The sequence below is a fragment of the Lissotriton vulgaris genome, chromosome 7 (assembly GCF_964263255.1).
Source record: "Lissotriton vulgaris chromosome 7, aLisVul1.2, whole genome shotgun sequence".
Taxonomy (NCBI): Eukaryota; Metazoa; Chordata; class Amphibia; order Caudata; family Salamandridae; genus Lissotriton; species Lissotriton vulgaris.
In genome coordinates this window covers 1539618112-1539640165 of record NC_141695.1, presented here as the reverse complement: position 1 = coordinate 1539640165, position 22054 = coordinate 1539618112, and the positions used below count along the sequence as shown (strand labels likewise).

General features: G+C 41.0%; 1 protein-coding gene across 1 annotated transcript in view; it reads left to right on the top strand.

Moving 5' to 3' along the window:
* Positions 1-22054, top strand: part of LOC147705958 (protein-glutamine gamma-glutamyltransferase E-like) — a 196560-nt gene that overhangs the window by 171491 nt on the left and 3015 nt on the right. The window contains exon 11 of the mRNA XM_086932422.1: positions 15187-15347. Coding sequence (XP_086788548.1) covers positions 15187-15347 — 161 coding nt within the window. The remainder of the gene's footprint in view (positions 1-15186; positions 15348-22054) is intronic.

The following is a 22054-nucleotide window of genomic DNA, read 5'->3' as shown; positions in this document are numbered from 1 at the left end:
CCATTTTAATTCTCACTTTATCACTCACCTCACTGCACACTCAGTAATATACCTGCTCCGCTGTAATCAGGCGTCAAAGCACACCCGGGACATATTAGATGTCACTGGGTGGGCCCGATGATGAAGCATGCCACCAACTAGGTTGGTGGGTGAGGGCTTCATGAACACACTGACTAGGTGCCTGCTGAAAATACAGTTCAGAGTCCTTCAATGGTCACACCAGGCTAGTCCCTGTTGATACTACACATTGTAATCACTACCATTAAATATAATGGGGTTACCCTGTGTCCCACAGAACCTGAGTATGCAGTTATGAGCGACAAACAGTTCTGTCGGGGAAACGAAATCTCCTCAAGGGGAATTGTAAAATAATGTGTTTCATTAAACATTAAATACTGAAAGGGCCTATAAATGACCCCTAAGCATATGTCAAACTTCTACTACTCAAAAAACACAAATCTTTATACATGTTTTTAAAAATGATTAACAAAAACCACTAGCACAACACAACCATTAACTTGCTTTAAATATGTATTATTTTTCATATATCAAAACATGTATCTCTATCTCTTTTCATTATTACTTGCTTAATAATGTTTATGTTAAGGGTCTGATTATGAGTTTTGGCGATGCAGGAGCGGTTGGTTCACCCTCGCCACACTCCCGTAATGCTCTGTAATCTGGCAGTTGGACTGCCAATGCGGCTGTGGCTGAACCGCCACCAACTCTCCACTGTGAGTTTGGCTGTCCTCAGACCGCCAAACTCATAATTAGGCCCTCAGTGTGCATTTTGCTTTTCTAAATTAATAGAACCAGTCATATATTTAATCCTTTTGAAGTAAAACACATTCCCTGGGTTTGCTTAGACTGGTGTAGGAATACCAATCGAACCACTCCAACCCAAAACTTTCCCAACTATTCCTTAGACTGGAGTGGGAATAGTAAATTTCAACTCTCCAAAATCCAACACTTTCCTTGCTGTTTCTTAAACTGGAGTGGGAATAATACATCTATTATTTTTTCAGTCCAACACTTACCCTAACATTGGTGAAATAAAATGTATAGTATCATTTTTTCTATTTTTTTTCTATTTAATATATATATTTATTTTTATTTTTTATGTTTATACTATTTTCCGTAAATGCATGTTTCTGGGGTTCTAATACATTACTATTTTATATATCCGTGGAATTACTTATATTTTGTTATTGAATTGTGTATATATGTTATGTTTTTTGTGAATATATATATATATATATATATATATATATATATATATATATATACATATATATATATAGCATGAGGCGATGAGTTATAGTTACTTCTAAGGTTTTTAGAGTTTAAAACGTCATGTTGTTTCTGGATATTTCACCTAACTATAAAGTAACTTTAACCTTTGTTTTTCTCAGTGAATTTTAAATATATATATAGTTCCCCTCTTCGTCTTTTCGAGACTGCGTGTTATCTGGCAGTGTTGGAGTTTTGGGACGAGTTTTTCGTATATATATATATATATATATATATATATATATATATATATATATGAAATTTTTCAACGGGCATTTTATATGGACCTTTAGACATGGCTACAGCCCGAACGGCTGAACTGAATTACACCAAACTTGGCAAAATGGTAGGGACAGGTATGCAGTAGTGCCTTTTCTATATTTGGTGAAAATCCCTCCAGTAGTTGTTGAGAAAAATCAGTGATGTCATCAGTGATGTCATTTGAGAGTCATCAGTGATGTCATCAGTGATGTCACTGACCATGTCATGAATGATGTAATATGTGACATCATCAGCAGTGGATTGCGGGTGCACGAAATATTGTTAGTACAACTAACTATATAGGAGCAATTTCAATGGTTTTTTAAATTCTAATTCCTAACTATATAAGGCCTGAAACCTATAGTTTTTTAAGTGAATATATATATATATATATATATATATATATATATATATATATATATATATATATATATATATATATATATATATATATATATATATATATATATATATATATATTTATATATATACTAGCAGCCCGCCCCGGCGTTGCCCGGGGCAGAAGGGGGCTGGGGGCAGCATTGCAGCAGGAGAGGCGCAGCAGAGCGGCCGGGAGCAGCAGAGCATACTTACAGTGTTTCCTTGCTCCCGTTTTGTTGGTCCTGGCCGCTTCTTCCCACGCTCGTGCCCGCTGTTTCTCCGCGCTTGTTTTCTTGGTCCTGGCCGCTTCTGCCGACGCTCATGTCCGCTCTTACTCTGTGCTCCCCTGGGCATGTTGACGCTCCTCTACACGCTCCCGACCTTGGAGGGTGTTGCTTCCTTTCTCCTGTCCGCTCCTCGCAGGGTGTTGCTTCCGGCTTCCGCGCTCCCCCGTGATATCAGCACGCACGTCGTTAGCTGGTGCTACTTCTAAGGGACTACTTTTCCTTAAAAATTACTTTTCCCTTCTAACTTATATATTTTTTTATTATATAGCCTATGTCCTTCTGCTTGCCCTGACGTTTTCAAAGATGTATTGGGTGTTTGGATTGGTGGTGTACTTCTCGAGTTTACTTGGCTAAAAGGACACAGTTCTCTCTTTATAATAGTAGTATAGATATATATATATACTCATACATACATATATTCCTTCTCGATGATCCCTCCCAGGGATCAAAGTTGAGGCGCAAACCAGGGGATATATATTCTTTTAATTTTATTTCGCCACAAACAAAAACGCTCGACAGACGTGTTTCGGCTACACGCCTTTGTCAATGTCGGGGAGGTAAACAATTCCTGTTCATTTTAAACTAAACAATATAGTTCATTGAAATAGAAAGGGTAGAGCAGTTCATTCATGTCATGAAAAGTGAGGGTGGAAAACACACCATCTCTTTTGTGCATTTTGCATGGGGGCCATCTTAGGATGTTTTCTAAATCATACATTCCTATTTCATTGCTCTCTTTTGCAACAACTATTTACACATAATTACATAATGTATAAATGATATAATGCAAAGTTACTGCCTGTACAGATTTGCATATATTTACACTCTATGTACAGTTATTGTATTTCCAGATTCCTGCTCAGTACTTTAGTGCACTATATACATAAGCTAGTTTGCCCTGAATGAGCATTCCCTTTAGGTGTTTACAGCAATCTAGTCCTGAATAAGCATATCGTCCTAGGTGAATGTCATCTATTCTCCTGACTTCTAAGTTCCTTTCTCTGAAACTCCCCTAAAATTGTAAGGATGGAAACCCTTGATTTTAAATTACATCTCTCCTGCCTCTCCTACCGATGGATCTTAGTCTAAGTGCGTAGTCGGACTTCCTCATGCAAATTTACAGAACATTCTCTATTGAGTATCAGAAATATGTACCCAGAGTTCCTCCTTGTTTAACCCTGAGGGGCTTTTTGTCTGCATACCAATTATATATTTCGATTTAAGTTTTCGCAATTTCTTAACCCTAGCCCTACCCCTTTCATCCTTTGGGATATGGTCTGGACAAAAGAATTTCAAAAGATTAGGATTCGATTTGTGGTGCTCTTGAAAGTGGCATGCCACTGGGTATATTACATCACAGGTCTTTATGGGTCGCATGTGCTCAAGCACCATCTTCTTTGTCTGATGGATAGTACTCCCTACATAATTGAGCTCATAAGGACATGATAGGCAGTATACAGCAAACTCTGTATTACAATTAATTAGTTTGTTGATCTTTCTCTTCGTTTTTCTACCCGGAATGGAAATTCTTTTACCTTTTGGCCATTCCTACAGGCTTTGCAGCTCATGCAAGGGTAAAATCCTGTCACTGCATCTTTTCTCTTCGGATTCTTAGTGAAGTGACTTCTCACAAGGTGGTCTTTGAGGGTGGGCCTCTCCTATATGTTATAAGGGGTGTCTCAGGTAAATGTTTCCCTATCACTAGGTCTTACTTAAGCACCTTCCAATTCCTGCGGAATATTTGAACCATCTCTGATGATTGTGCTGAGCAGTCCGTTATCCTTCTCAGCTCATTTTTAGATTCAGTGTCTCGAGATTCCCTTTCACCCATTATCAAATTCTTTCTTTCCAGATGTTCTCCTTTCCTTTCAGGCCCCTTTAAAATCCTTTCCTTGTACCCTCTCTCTCTTAGTCTACAGAATGACTCATCTTTGGCCTTTTGAAATTCCTTGTCTGTTGTGCAGTTGCGTCTTAGTCTGACAAGTTCCCCACAAGGGATCCCTTTGATCACACTGTCCGGATGGAAACTGCCTGTGTGTTTCCAGCCATTAGTTTCAGGTAAAGTGAAGTCTGTATGTTCCCTTCCTCAATGTATACTAATAGATCTAAATATGATACCTGAGTCTCACTGATACATTCTGTGAATGTCAAATTACAATCATTGTTGTTGAGGGCCGCTACATAGATTTCAACCTCCACTCGGGACCCCTTCCAAAAAATGAAGAGATCATCTATGTAGTGCTTCCACAACATAATGTTGTCCAACCACTTTTCATTCTCTCCCGCCCAGGCCACGTGCTTCTCCCACCAGCCCACAGAACAAGTTCGCGTAGCTGGGGGCGAAGCAGGTGCCCATCACAGTCCCCTGATCCTGGTGGTAAAGCTCCCCTGCGAAGGGAAAAATATTATTTCTGAGACAGAATGAGGTGAGTTCTATTATCATTAAATTGTGCTCATAATAGTTGGCATCGTGTATTTTCAAAAAGAATTCAATAGCTCTAAGTCCCTTCTCATGTTGTATACTCATATATAAGCATGTAACATCCAGTGTTACAAGCAACATGCTGGTTTCCCACTCAATTCCAGACACAACCTGCAGGAAGCCCTTAGTGTGCTTTATGTAGGAACTTAAATCTCGGACCAGTGGGTTTAAAAAGCAGTCGATGTAAGTGGATGTGTTCTTCAATAAACTGTTCAGTGAAGAAACAATGAGTCTCCCAGGTGGGTTTTTGGTACACTTATGCACACTTGGTAAGTGATAAATTGTGGGGATCTTACTTCACTTCAAAAAGTGTTTCTGCAGTCAGCCTTCATCAGTTTCGGCAGCTCTCACATTTGTGCCTCTTTTATTTTCATCACTTCAAATTGCCATTAATAGAAGGATAAAGCAAATCGGCGCGCCATCTTGTAACAATGGTATTATACACTGTTACCTTAAATTCATGAACTCATTATTATTCATTAACCCATTTTTTTTAAATGATGTAATTCAAAACAGCACAATTTTAAATCAATTTCATATTACCGGATTCTGATTAAGATTCATAAATATACATTTAATTACGCAACTTTATTTTAGATAATGAAACCTCATCTAATTTTAATTTGATTATGGCGCTGCTCCTTTTGTTATATTTTCCCTTTTGATCAATGTCAAGATCACTGTGATTTAACTGTACATTTTATCAGAGTTAAAGGATATATTCTTCATTGATTCCATAAATTAATTTATTCCAAAATTACTCATAATTAACTGGGAATTGCTGAGTAATGACTCTCATGATTATGGCCTGAATGGGCCCATCAATTCCACTAACATGCCTGTCCCATATTCCTCTCATTTTCTGTTACTCCCTACACTTATTTATCCTCTGGTACCTATCTACCTATAGCTCATGTTCCTAGACCTTCCTCATTAGTCCTCTGTTAGAGGTGTACCCCCAACGCGTCCCCACTGTTTAGCCCTAATGGCACCTTTGTTAACATTTCTACAAAGTATTTTGACTCCAGTCTTCTTAATTTATTTCCCATATCATCACCTCTTATGCCTCGTAGTATATGATCTACACAGAAATATTTGAGCAGATTTCTGTTGCCCTGGTGGCTTTTGAAGTGTCTCACCACTGGATAATTAGGATCTTTCTTACTGATTGCTCTCTGGTGTTGAAGCATTCGTACTTTTGCGGGATGAATTGCACTTCCAATGTACCTCAATTTGCATGGGCATATGAAACAGTACACTGTATAAGGAGTATTGCATTTAATAAACTTTGTTATTCTGATTGGGTCCTGCAAACCTCGAATCTCATAGGTAATCACTTTTTTACTGTGAGCACAGGCCTTACATTTACCACAAGGGGTGAAAACCCGGTAGCTGTTGTAGGCTCGTCTGCAATCTAATCTGAGGTAGATAACTCTTCAATAGATCGTGTCTTTCTAAAGGTTAAGGAGGTATGTGGCGGTAGATCCTGTCCTATCACTAGGTCTGATTTAAGTATCCACCAGTTTTTCTGTATGTAACCTCTTGCATGTCTTGCTGCATTTGAAAAACTTGTAATCAATTGGAAGTTATTCCTAACATTTTTCTCCTCAGCCTTAGGTTCGTCTTTCAAAAGATCTACTCTGTTCTTACTCCGTACTCGTTCCACAGCTCTATTCAAAACTCCCTTTTGATAACCCCTCAATAAATCTTTGAATGCTTTCCTGTGCTTCTTTCTGATTGTCCTCCTCTCTTGAGCTGTTCCTCTTCATCCTTAATAGTTCCCCATGGATACTGCTTATCAAGTTACAGGGAGGACTACTCCTAGCTTGCAGGATAGAATTCCCACCGTAGGTTTTCTGTAGAGTGCTGTACTGATCTTATTATCCCTCACGAATACTCTCAAGTCCAGGAAATTAACCTAGGAGGAGCGGATCTCAATAGTAAATCTCAAATTCAGATTTTTACAATTAAGACCCTGATTACGATGCAGTTATTTATTTTATTTATTAATGACATTTGTAGAGCGCGTACAATTACCCGTGGGCGTCTCAGCGCTAAAAGGCATTGATGTCTCACCATGATCAGGAAGTACGGAGATGTGAATTACTGATTGAATAACCACGTTTTCAGTTTTTTTCTGAACTGAAGAAGTGAGGGGCATGTTTTTATGTGGTTTGGTAGGGTGTTCCAAAGTCTAGGGGCCGCAATTGAGAAACGGCGATCACCCCAAGAAGCTGTTCGACTACGTTGAACCACTAGTTGGTTAAGTGAGGTGGATCGGAGGGTTCTCGGCGGGTTGTAGGGAATCAGTTGATTTTTGAGGAAACGAGGTCCTTGATCCTGTAGTGTCTTGTAGACTGTACACAAATATTTGAATTTTACCCTGTTGTGGATGGACAGCCAGTGGTAGTTTTTCAAAGTGTCTGAGATAGGTGCAAATTTGGTTTTTTTTGACAGTACGCGAGCGGCAGCATTCTGCACGGTCTGTAGGTTTTTGGTAACTCTGCTCTGAGCATTGAGCAGCAGACCGTTGCAGTAATCTAGCGATGTCAGAACTAGGGTGGTGACTAACATTTTGGCTGCTGAATCTGGTAGATAAGGTGTGATTTGTCTTACCGTTCTGAGCTTGAAATAGGCGTTAGCTGCCACCTTATTTGCATGGGCCATGAAGTTAAGCTGGTCATCAAAAGTAACACCTAGGTTTCTAACTTTGACCGTGGGGGAGGGAGGTGTACCTAAGGCCGATGGCCACCAGGCTGCAGACCAGACTGGTGAGAGATTACCAAAGATAACCACCTCCATTTTATCGGAGTTAAGCTTCAGGCAGTTCCTTGCCATCCACTCGCCGATAGTGATCATCCCAGTTTGGAATCTCTCTGCCACCCTCTGTCCATCACCCTTTATTGTCAGCACCAGCTGAGTGTCGTCAGCGTATGAGGTTAGGCTCATCCCATGTGCTTTGATGACACTAGCAAGGTCCGACACGTATATATTAAATAGTGTCGGACTTAGGGATGAGCCTTGGGGAACCCCACACGGTAACGACAGGTCAGCTGACTGGAAGGGGCCCAGTGTAACCGTCTGGGTTCTGTTGGCCAGAAAGGAAGCAAGTAGGTCCCTGGCAGTGAGCTGAATGCCCATCCTCTCGACACGGTCGACCAAGATCTTGTGGTCAACCGTGTCGAAAGCTGCTGAAAGATCCAAGAGAACTAACAGAGCAGTTCCTCCTTGATCGCGGATGACTCTTATGTCATCAGCTGCTTTGATGAGAGCGGTTTCTGTGCCATGATTTTTGCGGAAACCGAACTGCGTATCATCCAGCAAATTGTGTTTTTTTATATAGGCTGATAGCTGCTGATTCATAGCCTTTTCTATGACCTTGGCTAGAAAAGGGAGGCTCGCTATAGGGCGGTAGTTTTTTAATTCGCCTTTATCTAAACCCGGCTTTTTGAGCAAGGGTTTGATCAACGTGTTTTTTAATGAGTCAGGGTAAATTCCAGATGTCAATATTGTGTTACAGACATCGGTGATGATGGGGGTAACTGTGTCTGGTACAGTAGCGAGCACGGAAGTCGGGCATGGATCCAAAGCTGAGCCAGCTTTAATCGATTTAACTATGCTCTTGATTTGGTCAGTGGTGAGGGGGCTAAAACAGGTCATGGTACTTTTGGGAGTAGTCATGGGGGTTGTAGCACTGCTGCTAGCCTGGTCTGAGTTGAAGGCTTGATAAATATCATTGACCTTTGCAAAAAAGAACTCCGATAAGGCATCACATAGTGCTTGTGAAGGGGGTGGATTAAGATCCGGGGAGTTTCCAGCGAGGGTTTTGGCAATGTTAAATAACTGTTTACTGGAATTTTTCGCAGTTTCTATCTGGCGTGTGAAAAAATCTTTCTTTGCTGCTATTATCATAGCTTTGTAAGTGGCAAGGGCTTTTTTATAATTTTCCTTATTTTCACTATCATAAGTTCTTCGCCAGTGTCTTTCCCTGTTCCTGGTTAATTGTTTTTGAATTTTTAGTTCTGTTGTATACCACTGAGCTTTAGGCGCATTTCTATTTTTAGAGAGTGATTTGGTAGGTGCCAGCTGGGTCGTGGCTTCACCCAACCACTTATGGAATTGATTGGTTGCGGTGTTGGGATCGGTGGATAGTTCCGGGGTTGTGGTATTAAGAAGCAACGTTAGGTCATTGGGATTGATGTCCTTCCATGCTTTGAACGTACCCTTTTTCGCAGGGACCACTTTTTTTCTCTGCGGACCTTTGATGGTGAGTCTGCTAAAAATGACTGAGTGGTCTGTCCAGGTCATAGGGAGAACTGAGGTAATACACAGTCCTTCCACATTTGTAAAAATTCCATCCAGCGTGTGGCCTGCCTGATGGGTAGGAGTCGTGACCAGTTGTCTGAGGCCCATTGTGTCTAGGTCTGATACAAGGGTTGTGGTATCGCTATCACTGAAAAGCTCCAGATAGAAATTAAAGTCTAAGTTAGGAAATCTTCCAGATCCAATCGGTTTGGAAATGGTTTCCGACCGACTCAGATCGGGAGAGTCCGACCGACCGCGTATGATGCATCCGGATGCTTCCAGATACGATTTGGTTGGACTCCCATTGACTTCAATTGGAGCCTATGTTCCTAACCACATACTTCCCTGGCCCTCGGTGGGGAAGACACGTTCCCCATCCAATTCGGAAGGAGCAAATGCAGTTAGGAGGCCTTTCTAAGTGCATCGTAATCAGGCCCTAGGTGGGAATGATTTCCTAACCGCATCATAATTGGCCCCTAAGATGTGAGATGTACTGTCTGGCTGACTCCTCAGTGCTCCGCCAGATGATAAAAATATCATCTATATAGCACCACTAACTCACAATGTGTACAGCCCATTCATCACAGGTATTCAATCATGCCGCCCGCTTCTCCCACCATGGAGTACTACTGTACTACCTAAAAAGTACTGCGTTACTTAAAAATAATTGTAAAAAAAACGATTACACTGCAGTACACTATATTTAACAAATATAGTGTATGACAGTGTATTCTATATTTTAGATATTTATTTCTCAAATTTTCCTGTAACTACTGCAGTACTTTGTAGGTACAACCATTGTAGTGTGTAAACTCTTTTTAAATAATATATATAATTTCTTAATTAACCGCAACAAAAGCTACTTCTTACCTATATCTAAGACCCTAACCCAGAACACTGCTAAAGTGTGGTGAAAACTACTTGGAGGTGTTTTACTTTGATAAAGGCACCGATAATCTTATCATATACTACCTTGTATTGCCATGTACAGCAGCATACTGCAAAGTAACTAAAGGCCTGATTATGATTCATGGCAGTGCGCGAGCAGGTGGTACACCACTGCCTTGCTCCCACACCACCTAAGCCGAGTGTACACTGCTTGCCAGATTACAAGTGTTTATTATGTGTCTGGGGGACATTTTATTGGTGGTTCCATGGCAGTGCCTCTAAAAATAGGCACCACAATTGGAGCGTCAAAGTCAGCACCTGCACAGCAAGGACTGTAAAGTCCATGCTATGCAGGTACTGGGGTGTATGCACCCCAGAGACAACCAGGGTCCAGTAGGTCCCCTTTTGTTTTCCTCTCTGCCACAGGTTTCATGGAGTAGGACACACCATGAAAACTGTGCTGGAAAGGAAACTCATAATATGCCCTTCCCCCTTGAGTCTGGTGGTCCTCGGACCTCCAGACTCGAAACCAGGCCCTAAGTGTTTTTGCACTTAACACTTTATTACTACTTAATCAATTTATACCTAATACCAACTATTACCCTTCCCACCCCATAATATCTATTGCTGCCACATTTACATCTTTTTAAAAATACGCTCTACTATACCGCATTTTACTCTGTTATGCAACTATTCTCTACACCACTACTCTCTACACCACTCCACTGTTTGCTATTTGACTCTATGTGACTCTTCTGTATTGCAGTACACTTTATGCCACTCCACTCTACGCAATTGCACTCTACGCCACTCCACTCTACGGCACTGTACTCTATGCCACTCCAATGTGCACCACTCCATTCCACAACACTTGATTCTATGCTATTCTACTCTACGCCACACAACCCCACGCCACAGCATTCTATGACACTCTGCGCTACAATATCCCACTCTATGGCACTGCACTCTAGGTCGCTCCAATCTATGCCATGCCACTCCACTGTACTTCACTCCACTGTAAACCACTCCACTCTATGCCAGTCTACTCTATGCCACTCCACTCTACCCCGCTGCACTCTATTCTATTCCACTCTGTCACTAGAGTTTATGTCCCTCCACTCTATGCTACTCCACTCTACACTATTCTACTGTATGCCACTCTACATTAGCCACACCACTGTATGCCACTGCACTTTCCACCACTGGACCATACTCCACTCAATGCAACTATACACCACTCCACTCTACGCCATTACAGTCTATGCCACTCCACTCTATGCCCCTTTACTATACACTATTTCAGTATACACACCTCTACTCTACGGGACTCTACTCTGTGCCACTCCACTGTATGACACTCCAGTTGAACCCCACACCACTTGATGTTATTCCACTGTACACCACTCCACTGTATACCACGCCACTGTATGCAACTTCACTCAATGCTACTAATTTGTATGTCACTCCACTCTACACCACTCCATGCTACGCTACTCCACTCTATTGTACTACACAACATTGCATGCTATTTAATTCTATAGCATTCCACTCAACATCACTGCACTCTTTTCTATTCCACTGAACACCACTCCGCCATACTTTATGCTATTCCAGTGTATGTCACTCCACTCTACTGTACGTCACTCAACTCTATGTCACTGCCCTCTATAACACTCCAATCTACGCTATTCTGCTGTACAACACTCAACTTTATGCCACTGTATGTCATTACAGTCTATCCTACTCCACTCTACGCTACTCCGTGCAACACCACTCCAATTTATGCAGTTCCACTCTATGCTATTCCTGTATACCTCATTTCACTCTATAGTACACCTCTGCACTCTACCCAGCTCCACTGTAATGCAATCCACTCTACGCTATTCAACTGTATGTCACACAACTCTATGACAGTGTATCCCACTACACTCTAAGCCACTCCACTATTCCCCACTGTACTTTATGTAAATAGACTGTATGCCACTCCATTCTATGTCACTCTTCTCTACACTATTCCACTCTGTCACTCTCCTGTATTGCACACATCTATACCCCACTCCTCCCTATAGCAATCCATTTTACGCTATTTCCACTCTAAGCCACTCAACTGTAAGTCACTCTTCGTCACCCCACTCCACGCTATCTTCCTCTGCACCACTCCGTGGCATAGAGTAGACTGGCATAGAGTGGAGTGGTTTACAGTGGAGTGAAGTACAGTGGAGTGGCATGGCATAGATTGGAGCGACCTAGAGTGCAGTGCCATAGAGTGGGATATTGTAGCGCAGAGTGTCATAGAATGCTGTGGCGTGGGGTTGTGTGGCGTAGAGTAGAATAGCATAGAATCAAGTGCCCTTCACAAGCACTATGCGATGCCTTATCGGAGTTCTTTTTTGCAAAGGTCAATGATATTTATCAAGCCTTCAACTCAGACCAGGCTAGCAGCAGTGCTACAACCCCCATGACTACTCCCAAAAGTACCATGACCTGTTTTAGCCCCCTCACCACTGACCAAATCAAGAGCATAGTTAAATCGATTAAAGCTGGCTCAGCTTTGGATCCATGCCCGACTTCCGTGCTCGCTACTGTACCAGACACAGTTACCCCCATCATCACCGATGTCTGTAACACAATATTGACATCTGGAATTTACCCTGACTCATAAAAAAACACGTTGATCAAACCCTTGCTCAAAAAGCCGGGTTTAGATAAAGGCGAATTAAAAAACTACCGCCCTATAGCGAGCCTCCCTTTTCTAGCCAAGGTCATAGAAAAGGCTATGAATCAGCAGCTATCAGCCTATATAGAAAACCACAATTTGCTGGATGATACGCAGTTCGGTTTCCGCAAAAATCATGGCACAGAAACCGCTCTCATCAAAGCAGCTGATGACATAAGAGTCATCCGCGATCAAGGAGGAACTGCTCTGTTAGTTCTCTTGGATCTTTCAGCAGCTTTCGACACGGTTGACCACAAGATCTTGGTCGACCGTGTCGAGAGGATGGGCATTCAGCTCACTGCCAGGGACCTACTTGCTTCCTTTCTGGCCAACAGAACCCAGGCGGTTACACTGGGCCCCTTCCAGTCAGCTGACCTGTCGTTACCGTGTGGGGTTCCCCAAGGCTCATCCCTAAGTCCGACACTATTTAATATATACGTGTCGGACCTTGCTAGTGTCATCAAAGCACATGGGATGAGCCTAACCTCATACGCTGACGACACTCAGCTGGTGCTGACAATAAAGGGTGATGGACAGAGGGTGGCAGAGAGATTCCAAACTGGGATGATCACTATCGGCGAGTGGATGGCAAGGAACTGCCTGAAGCTTAACTCCGATAAAGTGCAACCCACTCCACTTTACAGTATTAGCTCTATGTCACTCCACTCTATGCATTCAACTCTATGCCATTCCAGTCTATTCCACTACACTCTACACCACTTCAATCTATACTATTGTACTCTATGGTGCCCCACTATACGCTACTACACTGTACGGAACTCCTTCGATGCTTTTTTACTCTACATCGCTTCACTCCACAACACTCTACACTACATCCAACCTTCACCGTTCTACTCTGCATCAATACACTTTAGCCCACTTTAATGTACACCACTTCATTCTCTTCAACTATGCTCTACGTCACTCCACTCTACACTATTGCATTCTATGCCGTTCAACTCTACACCACTCTATGCCACTCCACTCTTTAATATTTCACTCTGTGTCCCTCCACTACAGCCACTTGACTCTATGCCATTCCACTCTAAAACATTCCATTCTAAGCAGTGCATCATAAAGGTACGAGTCATAGTTAATATAGTGTGGCTAGCAAGTTACCATATGTGTGTGTGTATATATCTATATATAAATATGTATATTTATATACACAGATACATAGTTGTGCATAATAATAGCTATGTTTTATTAAACTAAATAGAACATATTTTTTTTGAGTTAATTAACATAATGTGAAATAAATATGTATCATTATGTCACTATATAGCTATTTATAATCACACACATATGTTGTGTTTATATAAATATACATTATAGATAGCATAACAATTTTTAGTATCTATTGACTTTACATTATAGCAATGTTATATATTCAAATATTTAACATTTACTACTTCAAACTGTTTATGTAGTAGAAAAACAATATTTGTGTATATTTGTTGTTGAAATTAAGGTCCACAATATGGGCCTCATTAGGATGGCAGGCGGGCTTTGCCCGCCCGCCACCCTATCGGAAAACGGGGCCGACCACCTTAAGGGCAGGGGTCCCTGGGTGCCATTACAATGTGCCCGCCTCGGCAGCGGGCACATCCTGTATTCTCAGCATTGTGGCGGGCGGTGCTCTCTGCACCGCCCTTCACAATGCTGACAATACATCACAGCATTTTCATTTACAAAGCGGCAGGCACCGCGCGGTGCCTGCCACTTTGGAAATGAAAATGAAGGGGGGTATCACAGGTACCCCCCGTGTGCACCCCCCCACTCACCTTCACTCTGGGGGCCCGCAGGGGGCCCCCAGAGTGAAGACCGCCTGCCTTTCCGTGGCAGCATTGCTGCCACGGAAAGGCATTGCACTATTGCCATAGTAATATGGCTGGCGGTGTCTAATGGACACCGCCACTATATTAAACATTTTCCGCCCCAATGGACCCCTATATGTTTTCCAATATTTTTGTCATTTTCTTCATAAGTATAGGATTGCAATATTGTGGTAAATATTATTTTTGGACACAATATTTTTTAACCCAATATTGTATCATTGATCCGCATAAAGAGTGCGCTGCTGCAGTCAGTCAGCTGCAGTCAGCAAGGGAAACCTTAGAATTAACACGTGATGAAGAGAAAGAAAGTACAATGTCACATTCAATACCAGTCAGCAGAGGGTGCTCAAATAGTGAGACAAAGTGTTGAAAATATTACTCAGCGTTGGGATGCAGTCATTAAAGGAGGCTGAAGCCGAAGAGGAGGTTAAAGCTGAAAAGATAAAGTTCATGCTGCAAACCATTGATCGTGAAAGATTAGTAGAAGGTGCATCTAGGATTTAAGCAGATATATACAATCGTAGGGGCATCTATGTGGCCATCACTTTAAGCTGCCAATCCCAGGGACAAATTAAGAGACAATTATCTTTCCAACTAACTACACTTTTGTGATAAGGATGGCAGACTTGGGCAGTTCTACCAACTTCAAAGAAGACATCCTAAGAAGATATAGAAAGATGTTGGCACCCACTGATTGATGGATAATCCTCAACATGTTTTCTGTATTTCCCTTCTCAGGAAAACAACTTTTATTCTTGATAACGTCCGACCAATATCACCCATTTCTGAGTGATGAACACTTGCTGAAAATAGTTGCGGTCTGTGAAGTAGAGAAGACAGATGAGAGAGTGGTGATAGAGAAGGTTATCCCACTGGAGACTTGCCCCGCCTGTGTTAAGGTAAAAACTATGTATTAATGTGATCTATCTAAAAATGGATGCCAACCAAGAAGTACACACACTTGCAGGTGCTGTCTGTGCAGGGCATTGCATCGGGTCTGATATCAAAGTACTCTGCCCATGTTGGGCTTGATAGTCTATTTAGCAGACCTGTAAGAGGGACCAAGGTCCTCATTTAGGAAAAGTGACGCATTGCTGCGTGAAAACAGTGATGCATCACTTTCACTTTTCACTGCGACCTCCCTGCGACACCAATGATGCGTCATATTTGCTGTATGATGCATCATGTTGCAAGAAGTTACAGATACGTCAGTATTTCTGACGTATCTGTAGGCGCAAAAATGACGCATTGCTGGAGTGTGTCACAAAAGTGACGCAACTTCAGCAATGGGTCCTTACACATGGGCAAGTACCATTTTGATAGTGCCTATGTCAGTCTTTCGCCTGCCATGAGGCAGGCAAAAGATATTGATCCATCAGCATCCAAGAAATGGCGCAGTGAAATCTTATAGATTTCACTGCATCACTTCTACGACCCTTTCGTGCGTCAATACGCCCCCCTTGCATACATTATACCAGTGCAGGTGTAATGTGGCGCAGGGGTTTACAAAGTGACGCATCTACCTAGATGCGTCCCTTTGTAAATATGGCGCAACAATGTGCATTTTTTACGCCACTGGTGCGTCACAAAAAGTGACGCACCAGTGGCACAAAAGTGAGGCAAGGGCTCATAAATAAGCCCCCAAATGTTTAGCAGTGTTGTGCAGCGGAATGCACTGCACCATTGTAATGATGACACCAGAAGCCCACCGAGGTCTTCTGGTGTCACCATTACGGAGTGGACAGAGAAGCGGTATTGAAAGGTCCTGAGGAGAAAGATTATCCGCCTTTCTATATAAGGGCCATTTCAAGTATTTATCTATTTATGTATTTAACTTTTTTCATAAATAACCACTCAACCATGATGGTGTCAGTGTGCTGTACAGTACAACAATCAGTGATCCCTTAGACAGAACAAGTATAACGATATAACATTTAGTCAATTTAAAAATCTTGTTAGCACAATCAAAGGACAGAAGATATATGGTTTTATTGTTAGACAGGGCTTTGGGGATGCAGATAGAGGGAAAAGACCCATAGCTGATAATAAGGAGGGGGGAGTTTAGTTTAAGGAAAATAAATTGGATGTGAGGGTGACAGGTGGACAGACAGGAATGTCCCATGCCTGGTCTACTGCATTTCTCAGAAAATTATTTGTCAAAGTTGATATTCTTTAGTTTCAATTTACTGTACTTTCGTTTATATTTCTATTAAATGCAATATGATATATATATATATATATATATATATATATATATATATATATATATATATATATATATATATATATATATATATATATATATATATATATATATATAATATATATTTATATATATTTATATATATATGTGTGTGTGTGTGTCATAAAATGCATAGTAATCCACAGAAAGTCGTGGTGTGAAAGGGTTGTAATTCCGAAGTGTACACTAAGAACGAATTTGCCTCTAGGTCACATGTGAGTAAACCTTCATTCACTCTCTGGCTACCACTGCATACATACATTTTATGTATTGATTTAGATCTCTTCTGAGATCAATAATTAGAATAAATACATTATTCAATCACTTTTCTATAAAAATCTTCTGTTGATGTATTATTAAAAATGTCATTTAAAAAAATGGGTAAAACGGATTTCATGAATTTATACAGTTTATAACAGACAGTTCATCCTGTGGTGATTTCAAAATGGCAGTCAATTCTATAGAGATTAAGAGATTATATCTGAAAACAATAGGGACCAGATGTATCAAGATACACTTTTGAGATTCTCAAATAGCGATTTTTAAGGAATCGCTATTTGAGAATTGCAAAATGGTATGTATGTACAAATTCGCTATTTTTTTGCGATTTCTTAAAATTCCTTAATTGCGATTAGCAAATTGCTAATTGCAATTAAGGAATAATTTCCCATTCATTTCTATGGGCCAGGAGGCCCATAGGAATGAATGTGAAATAATTCTCAATTTGCGATTCGCAATTTGCTAATCGCAAATTGAGAATAATTTCAAGGGTGCAGGGGTGTCTCAAGGACACCCTGCTGCACCCCTGAAAATGACATGTGTGCGCATACGGCACACATACATGCCCTAAGGGCATGTATGAGCATCACATGGCACCTTTACAAATTGCAAAAAGTGCATTTGTAAAAGAATTCCCAAATTACCACCAACTACAAGTTGGTGGGAATTTGCGATTTTTTGCCAAAATTCTCATAAATGAAATGCTTCATACATAGCATTTAAAAAATCGTAATTTGCAATTTCTGAAATGCTTTTGCAATATTAAGGAATCGCAAAATTTGCAATTCCTTAATATTGCGAGGCTTTTTGCATGATACATACCATTTACCTATTTTTTAGTCACAAACACGTTTTTTTAGCGATTCGCAGCTTTTGCGACTAAAAAATAGCTTGATACATCTGGCCCTAGGTTTTATGAAACATTTTCTAGCTACTACTACCTCCTTATTAGTGCAGAAATAAAGGACATGTATTAGATCCTGGTCTTCATTCTTACATGTGTCGTATATGCCTGTCTCTTAATCTGAATCACTACAGCTTCTTGTATAAGCCTTTAAAGGTAGTATACCTAATCAAACCATAATGATACATCTCCTGATACAAAATTCTAAGGTAAATCTCACTTACTTTTGGTGGGTCTTGAACTCAATGGTAGAGCTGAGAGATTTATTATGGGATAGTAGGAGGTAATGTGCCTTGTCAAGTTCGTAACTTAATTGGGGAGTTTTGTTTTTCAAAAAGAGCTTCAAGTGTGCTGAGGGCCAGGAATGAAGAATACTGTTGGTTCATTGAAAGTATTCTAAGGCAGGCTTAAAATTTCTTTTTGAAGTGTCTTGTTTTTTGCCTGACTTAAAAGTTTTGTGTTTCAATAAGGCCCTTAAAGAGCCTTCTCCCGCGTTCAAGAGTTTCAATGCCCATCTGATTATATTGACCAGGGCTATTGAGAATGCGCTTGCAGTTGAAAGCTCCAAGCGAAAGATCTGCACCTGAGTGGCCGGGCTCAGTAGCAATATTTTACATATTAATTCACCTTCAATGATATTCAGTAAGTTCCATTTAGCTATGGGAATATTTTCTATGGCGTAGGTTTTGGTTGGTGGAATTTTTGCCCTGTATATTTCTAAAGGAGCGTGGAAATGTCTCTTGCCCGAAAAGAATAAAATTTTCCTTGGGACAATAATATGTGCTGCTGCTTTTTGATTCATCTGTTGTACGTGGAAACGGGGTTTGAACAAAGAGTATTGCGTCATCAGCGTACATTAACACGTATGTTTACAGATGCTACTTTGGAAGGGAAATTATTTCTGTTTAGAAAACTCGGATAAATCGCAATAAAAAGTGAAAACAGGAGGGGAGCTAATAGGGAACACTGCTTTAGGCCATTAGAAGTAGAAATCTTATCAGTCGAACCTTTGTCACCTCCCATTTGGACATTACACCATGTTGAGGTGTGAAGGGCTACTATCAACCTCAGAAGTACGCCCGGCATCTCCATTTTATTTAGTGTCCTCCAAAGACTGGTTTATCAAACCTGTCGAAGGCTGTCAAAAAATCGACAAAAGACTGTGCACTACTTGTGATTTGGCTAATACATACTTATCAATTATTATCTGCAAAATACCTATATTATCGATCACAGAGCGGTTGGGCCGGAACCCGACTTGAAATGTCAGGAATATGTCCCTGGAGGAAACCCAGTCCCTTAAATGGTCAAGGATACTCGCTGCGAAGATTTTCCCTGTGGCTTCCAGGAGTGGGATTCGACGATAATTCCCAGGGCTGAAACAAGTGCCTTTTTTTAAGTATAGGGATGATGATACTCCCAGTCCACGAATAGTGAATTTGGCCAATGTGATTGCAAAAAAGAAAAAAGGGCGCCAAAAACACACTCCACTTTGCTGTATTTTTTATTGTTATCATGTCTGGGCCCATAGCTGGTTAGGTCCTAGCCTTCTTGATGTAAGACTCAATTTGCATTTCTTGGGGAGAGGGTAATAGCTGTGCAGGTCCATCAAAAGGTCTCAGGTTGAATATTTTTCTGCTGTTGATGTGATCTATGTTTGGGTGGTAGAGATCGAGAAGGTAGCTTTCCCAGTCATTCTGTGATACCGGCATGGCGTTTAAGGATTTAAGATGTCTAGTTTGCATGTAGCCAGGTTCTGAGCTGGGATGGTGCAGTGAGCTAAAAAACGGTGATGGATCAAGCCCTGATCTGTTGACTGGGTACGAGTGTTCTGTTTAATTCAGATACTCTGTCCATCACCACCCCCTTTTCTGAATCGTTTTGTCCACCATAAGCGTGGAAGGGTATACTCAGATGTGAGTCCCTTGCTCACTGCACCATCAGGATTCAAGCAAGCCGGGCCGAAGACGGCTGTAATGCCAGAAACCGGTCCCCGGAAGCTTGTTTCCTTTCCAGTATAAGAATTGGCTTGGTAGTTTGGTCTGTCCTGTTCCCATGATGCACTGGGCCAGGGACAGACTAATTTGCATGTAGCCAGGTTCTGAGCTGGGATGGTGCAGTGAGCTAAAAAACGGTGATGGATCAAGCCCTGATCTGTTGACTGGGTATGAGTGTTCTGTTTAATTCAGATACTCTGTCCATCACCACCCCCTTTTCTGAATAGTTCCTTTGGAGATAAGGCGTCAACATTGTTTGGTGTTTCTTTGTGTGGCTTCCATATGTAGTTCCATTCAGTTTTTATCTGAGACGGCTCTGTTTTTTCCCCTATTGATTCTTTGCAGTGCTTTCCTCAGGCAAGCTATTTCTGTTTTCCTAGGGTGTGAAAAGGTGATAAATTGCCGTCTAATTAGCTGGTTTCTTTTTTTTTAGAAATGTTCCCCCTCCAGAGATCTGTTTAGTCTTGAATGATGGATTATGGGGAGAAACCTTCTTTTTTAGTAAGTTGATTATGGATATGAGGGTTTGTTCGAAATGCTTAATTGGGCTGATGTTGGCATCTGGCGACTGGAGCTGCTGAGAAGATATTGCTTTATTTATTTTGTTTATACTGGCCGTATTCCAGATTATTTGGCCCGCTTGGAGCCTGACACCGTCTCACAATTCATCTGAGCGACCATGGAGAGATAGAAAGAATGTTTAGGTCAAGGTTTCAGGTGGATTAACTAACCATGGTCACTCGCATTTGAGAAATTACTGCAGAGGTAGTTACATTTCTGGAAGAAAGCCCGACTGCATATTGTGTAGTCGAATATGGAGCTGCTGTGGACTCCCCTTCTCATGAAAGTTGATGGTATATCGCCTTCTAATCTTGCATTTAGGATTACTCCATTGATTCCGTTAGCTAGCTCAAGTAGGATTTGCCCACGTTTGTCTACTTTTATGGCGTTGGGGAAGACATGAGTTGGTATAGACTAGGCGTCCTCTTCATTTCTGTTTCTACTGGATTTAATTGCGCAGTTGGGGACTTTTGCCTTAAAGTCTCCTGTAATGATGACTTGATATTTTCCGCCTGCTTCTAATGTTGATTCAGTCTGGTCTCATATTTCTTTGAGCATTGCATTAAATTCGGAACCAGGCAGGAGATAGAGATTAAAAAGAAATATGGGACTTTCCTTCCAGTTATTTTTCTTTATGCATTGCACGTTATTGCTGCCCAGATGAATTCTTTCAAAATTCCCCATTATGTCTTACGCCAATAGGATCAACAGATGCTCCTTTGCGTAACCTCGATAGAACAACCAGCTCGAGGTAGATTGTGTTCTGATTAGTGTTTTTAGTTGTAAAATTAGTTGCCAGAGGATTCAGTTGAGTTGATGGTGCTGATAGAGGAGATGTTTCCTTCGCTTTGTTGCTGTCAGTATTAAATAACCTCATCAAGTCGATTTTTTCCTTCCGCTTGGGCGTCAGGGCCTAACTGGTTCCTTTGGGAGAACGTTATTTTTCAATGTTTTGCTTTTGTGGTCCTGCCAACAATCCTTTTCCTTCTCTATTGTGTGCTTTTCATTTGTACTCGCAGTTTTACTTGCAAGTTTTCCGAAATTAGGTTTTTAAGGGGTACTGCCCATATTTTTTGGGTTTTTGAAGTTGGTGACAAATGTAATTGAAGAGAATGTTTCATGAGATGTTGCTGAGGGGTCTGTGCCGGTGCTCTTGCTGTTTTGCAAAATGAAGATAGAATAATACGAGGGAGTTGTGGATTTTGCGCCACACTGCTTTGGGACTTTAAACAGCTTTTTTAAGGAGTACATTGTATTGACTTGATCTCGATTTTTATTTTTGGGATTTGCTACTTTTATTGTTTTTTTGCGATTAGAAGTTTCTAGCTTTTCTTCCATTTGAGGTATATTGCTGATCAATTGATGTGCTATTATCGTTTGTATTTCATGTGTATATGAAAAGTTTGAGTATATTTCAAGTCTAGCAAGAATTGAAGGACAGCTGATTGGGTTTCCAGACTATGATCGGAAGTTGCTGTAGATTTTCCTAAAACTTCCAGGATTGATTTCAGAACATTTTTTGAAGAGCAAAGTTATTCGTCAATTATTCTCTGAGAATTTGGAGATAGTAGTATTGGGACGTTGGGAGAGAGAGCTACATTGCCATCTACATCCAAAGTTTTA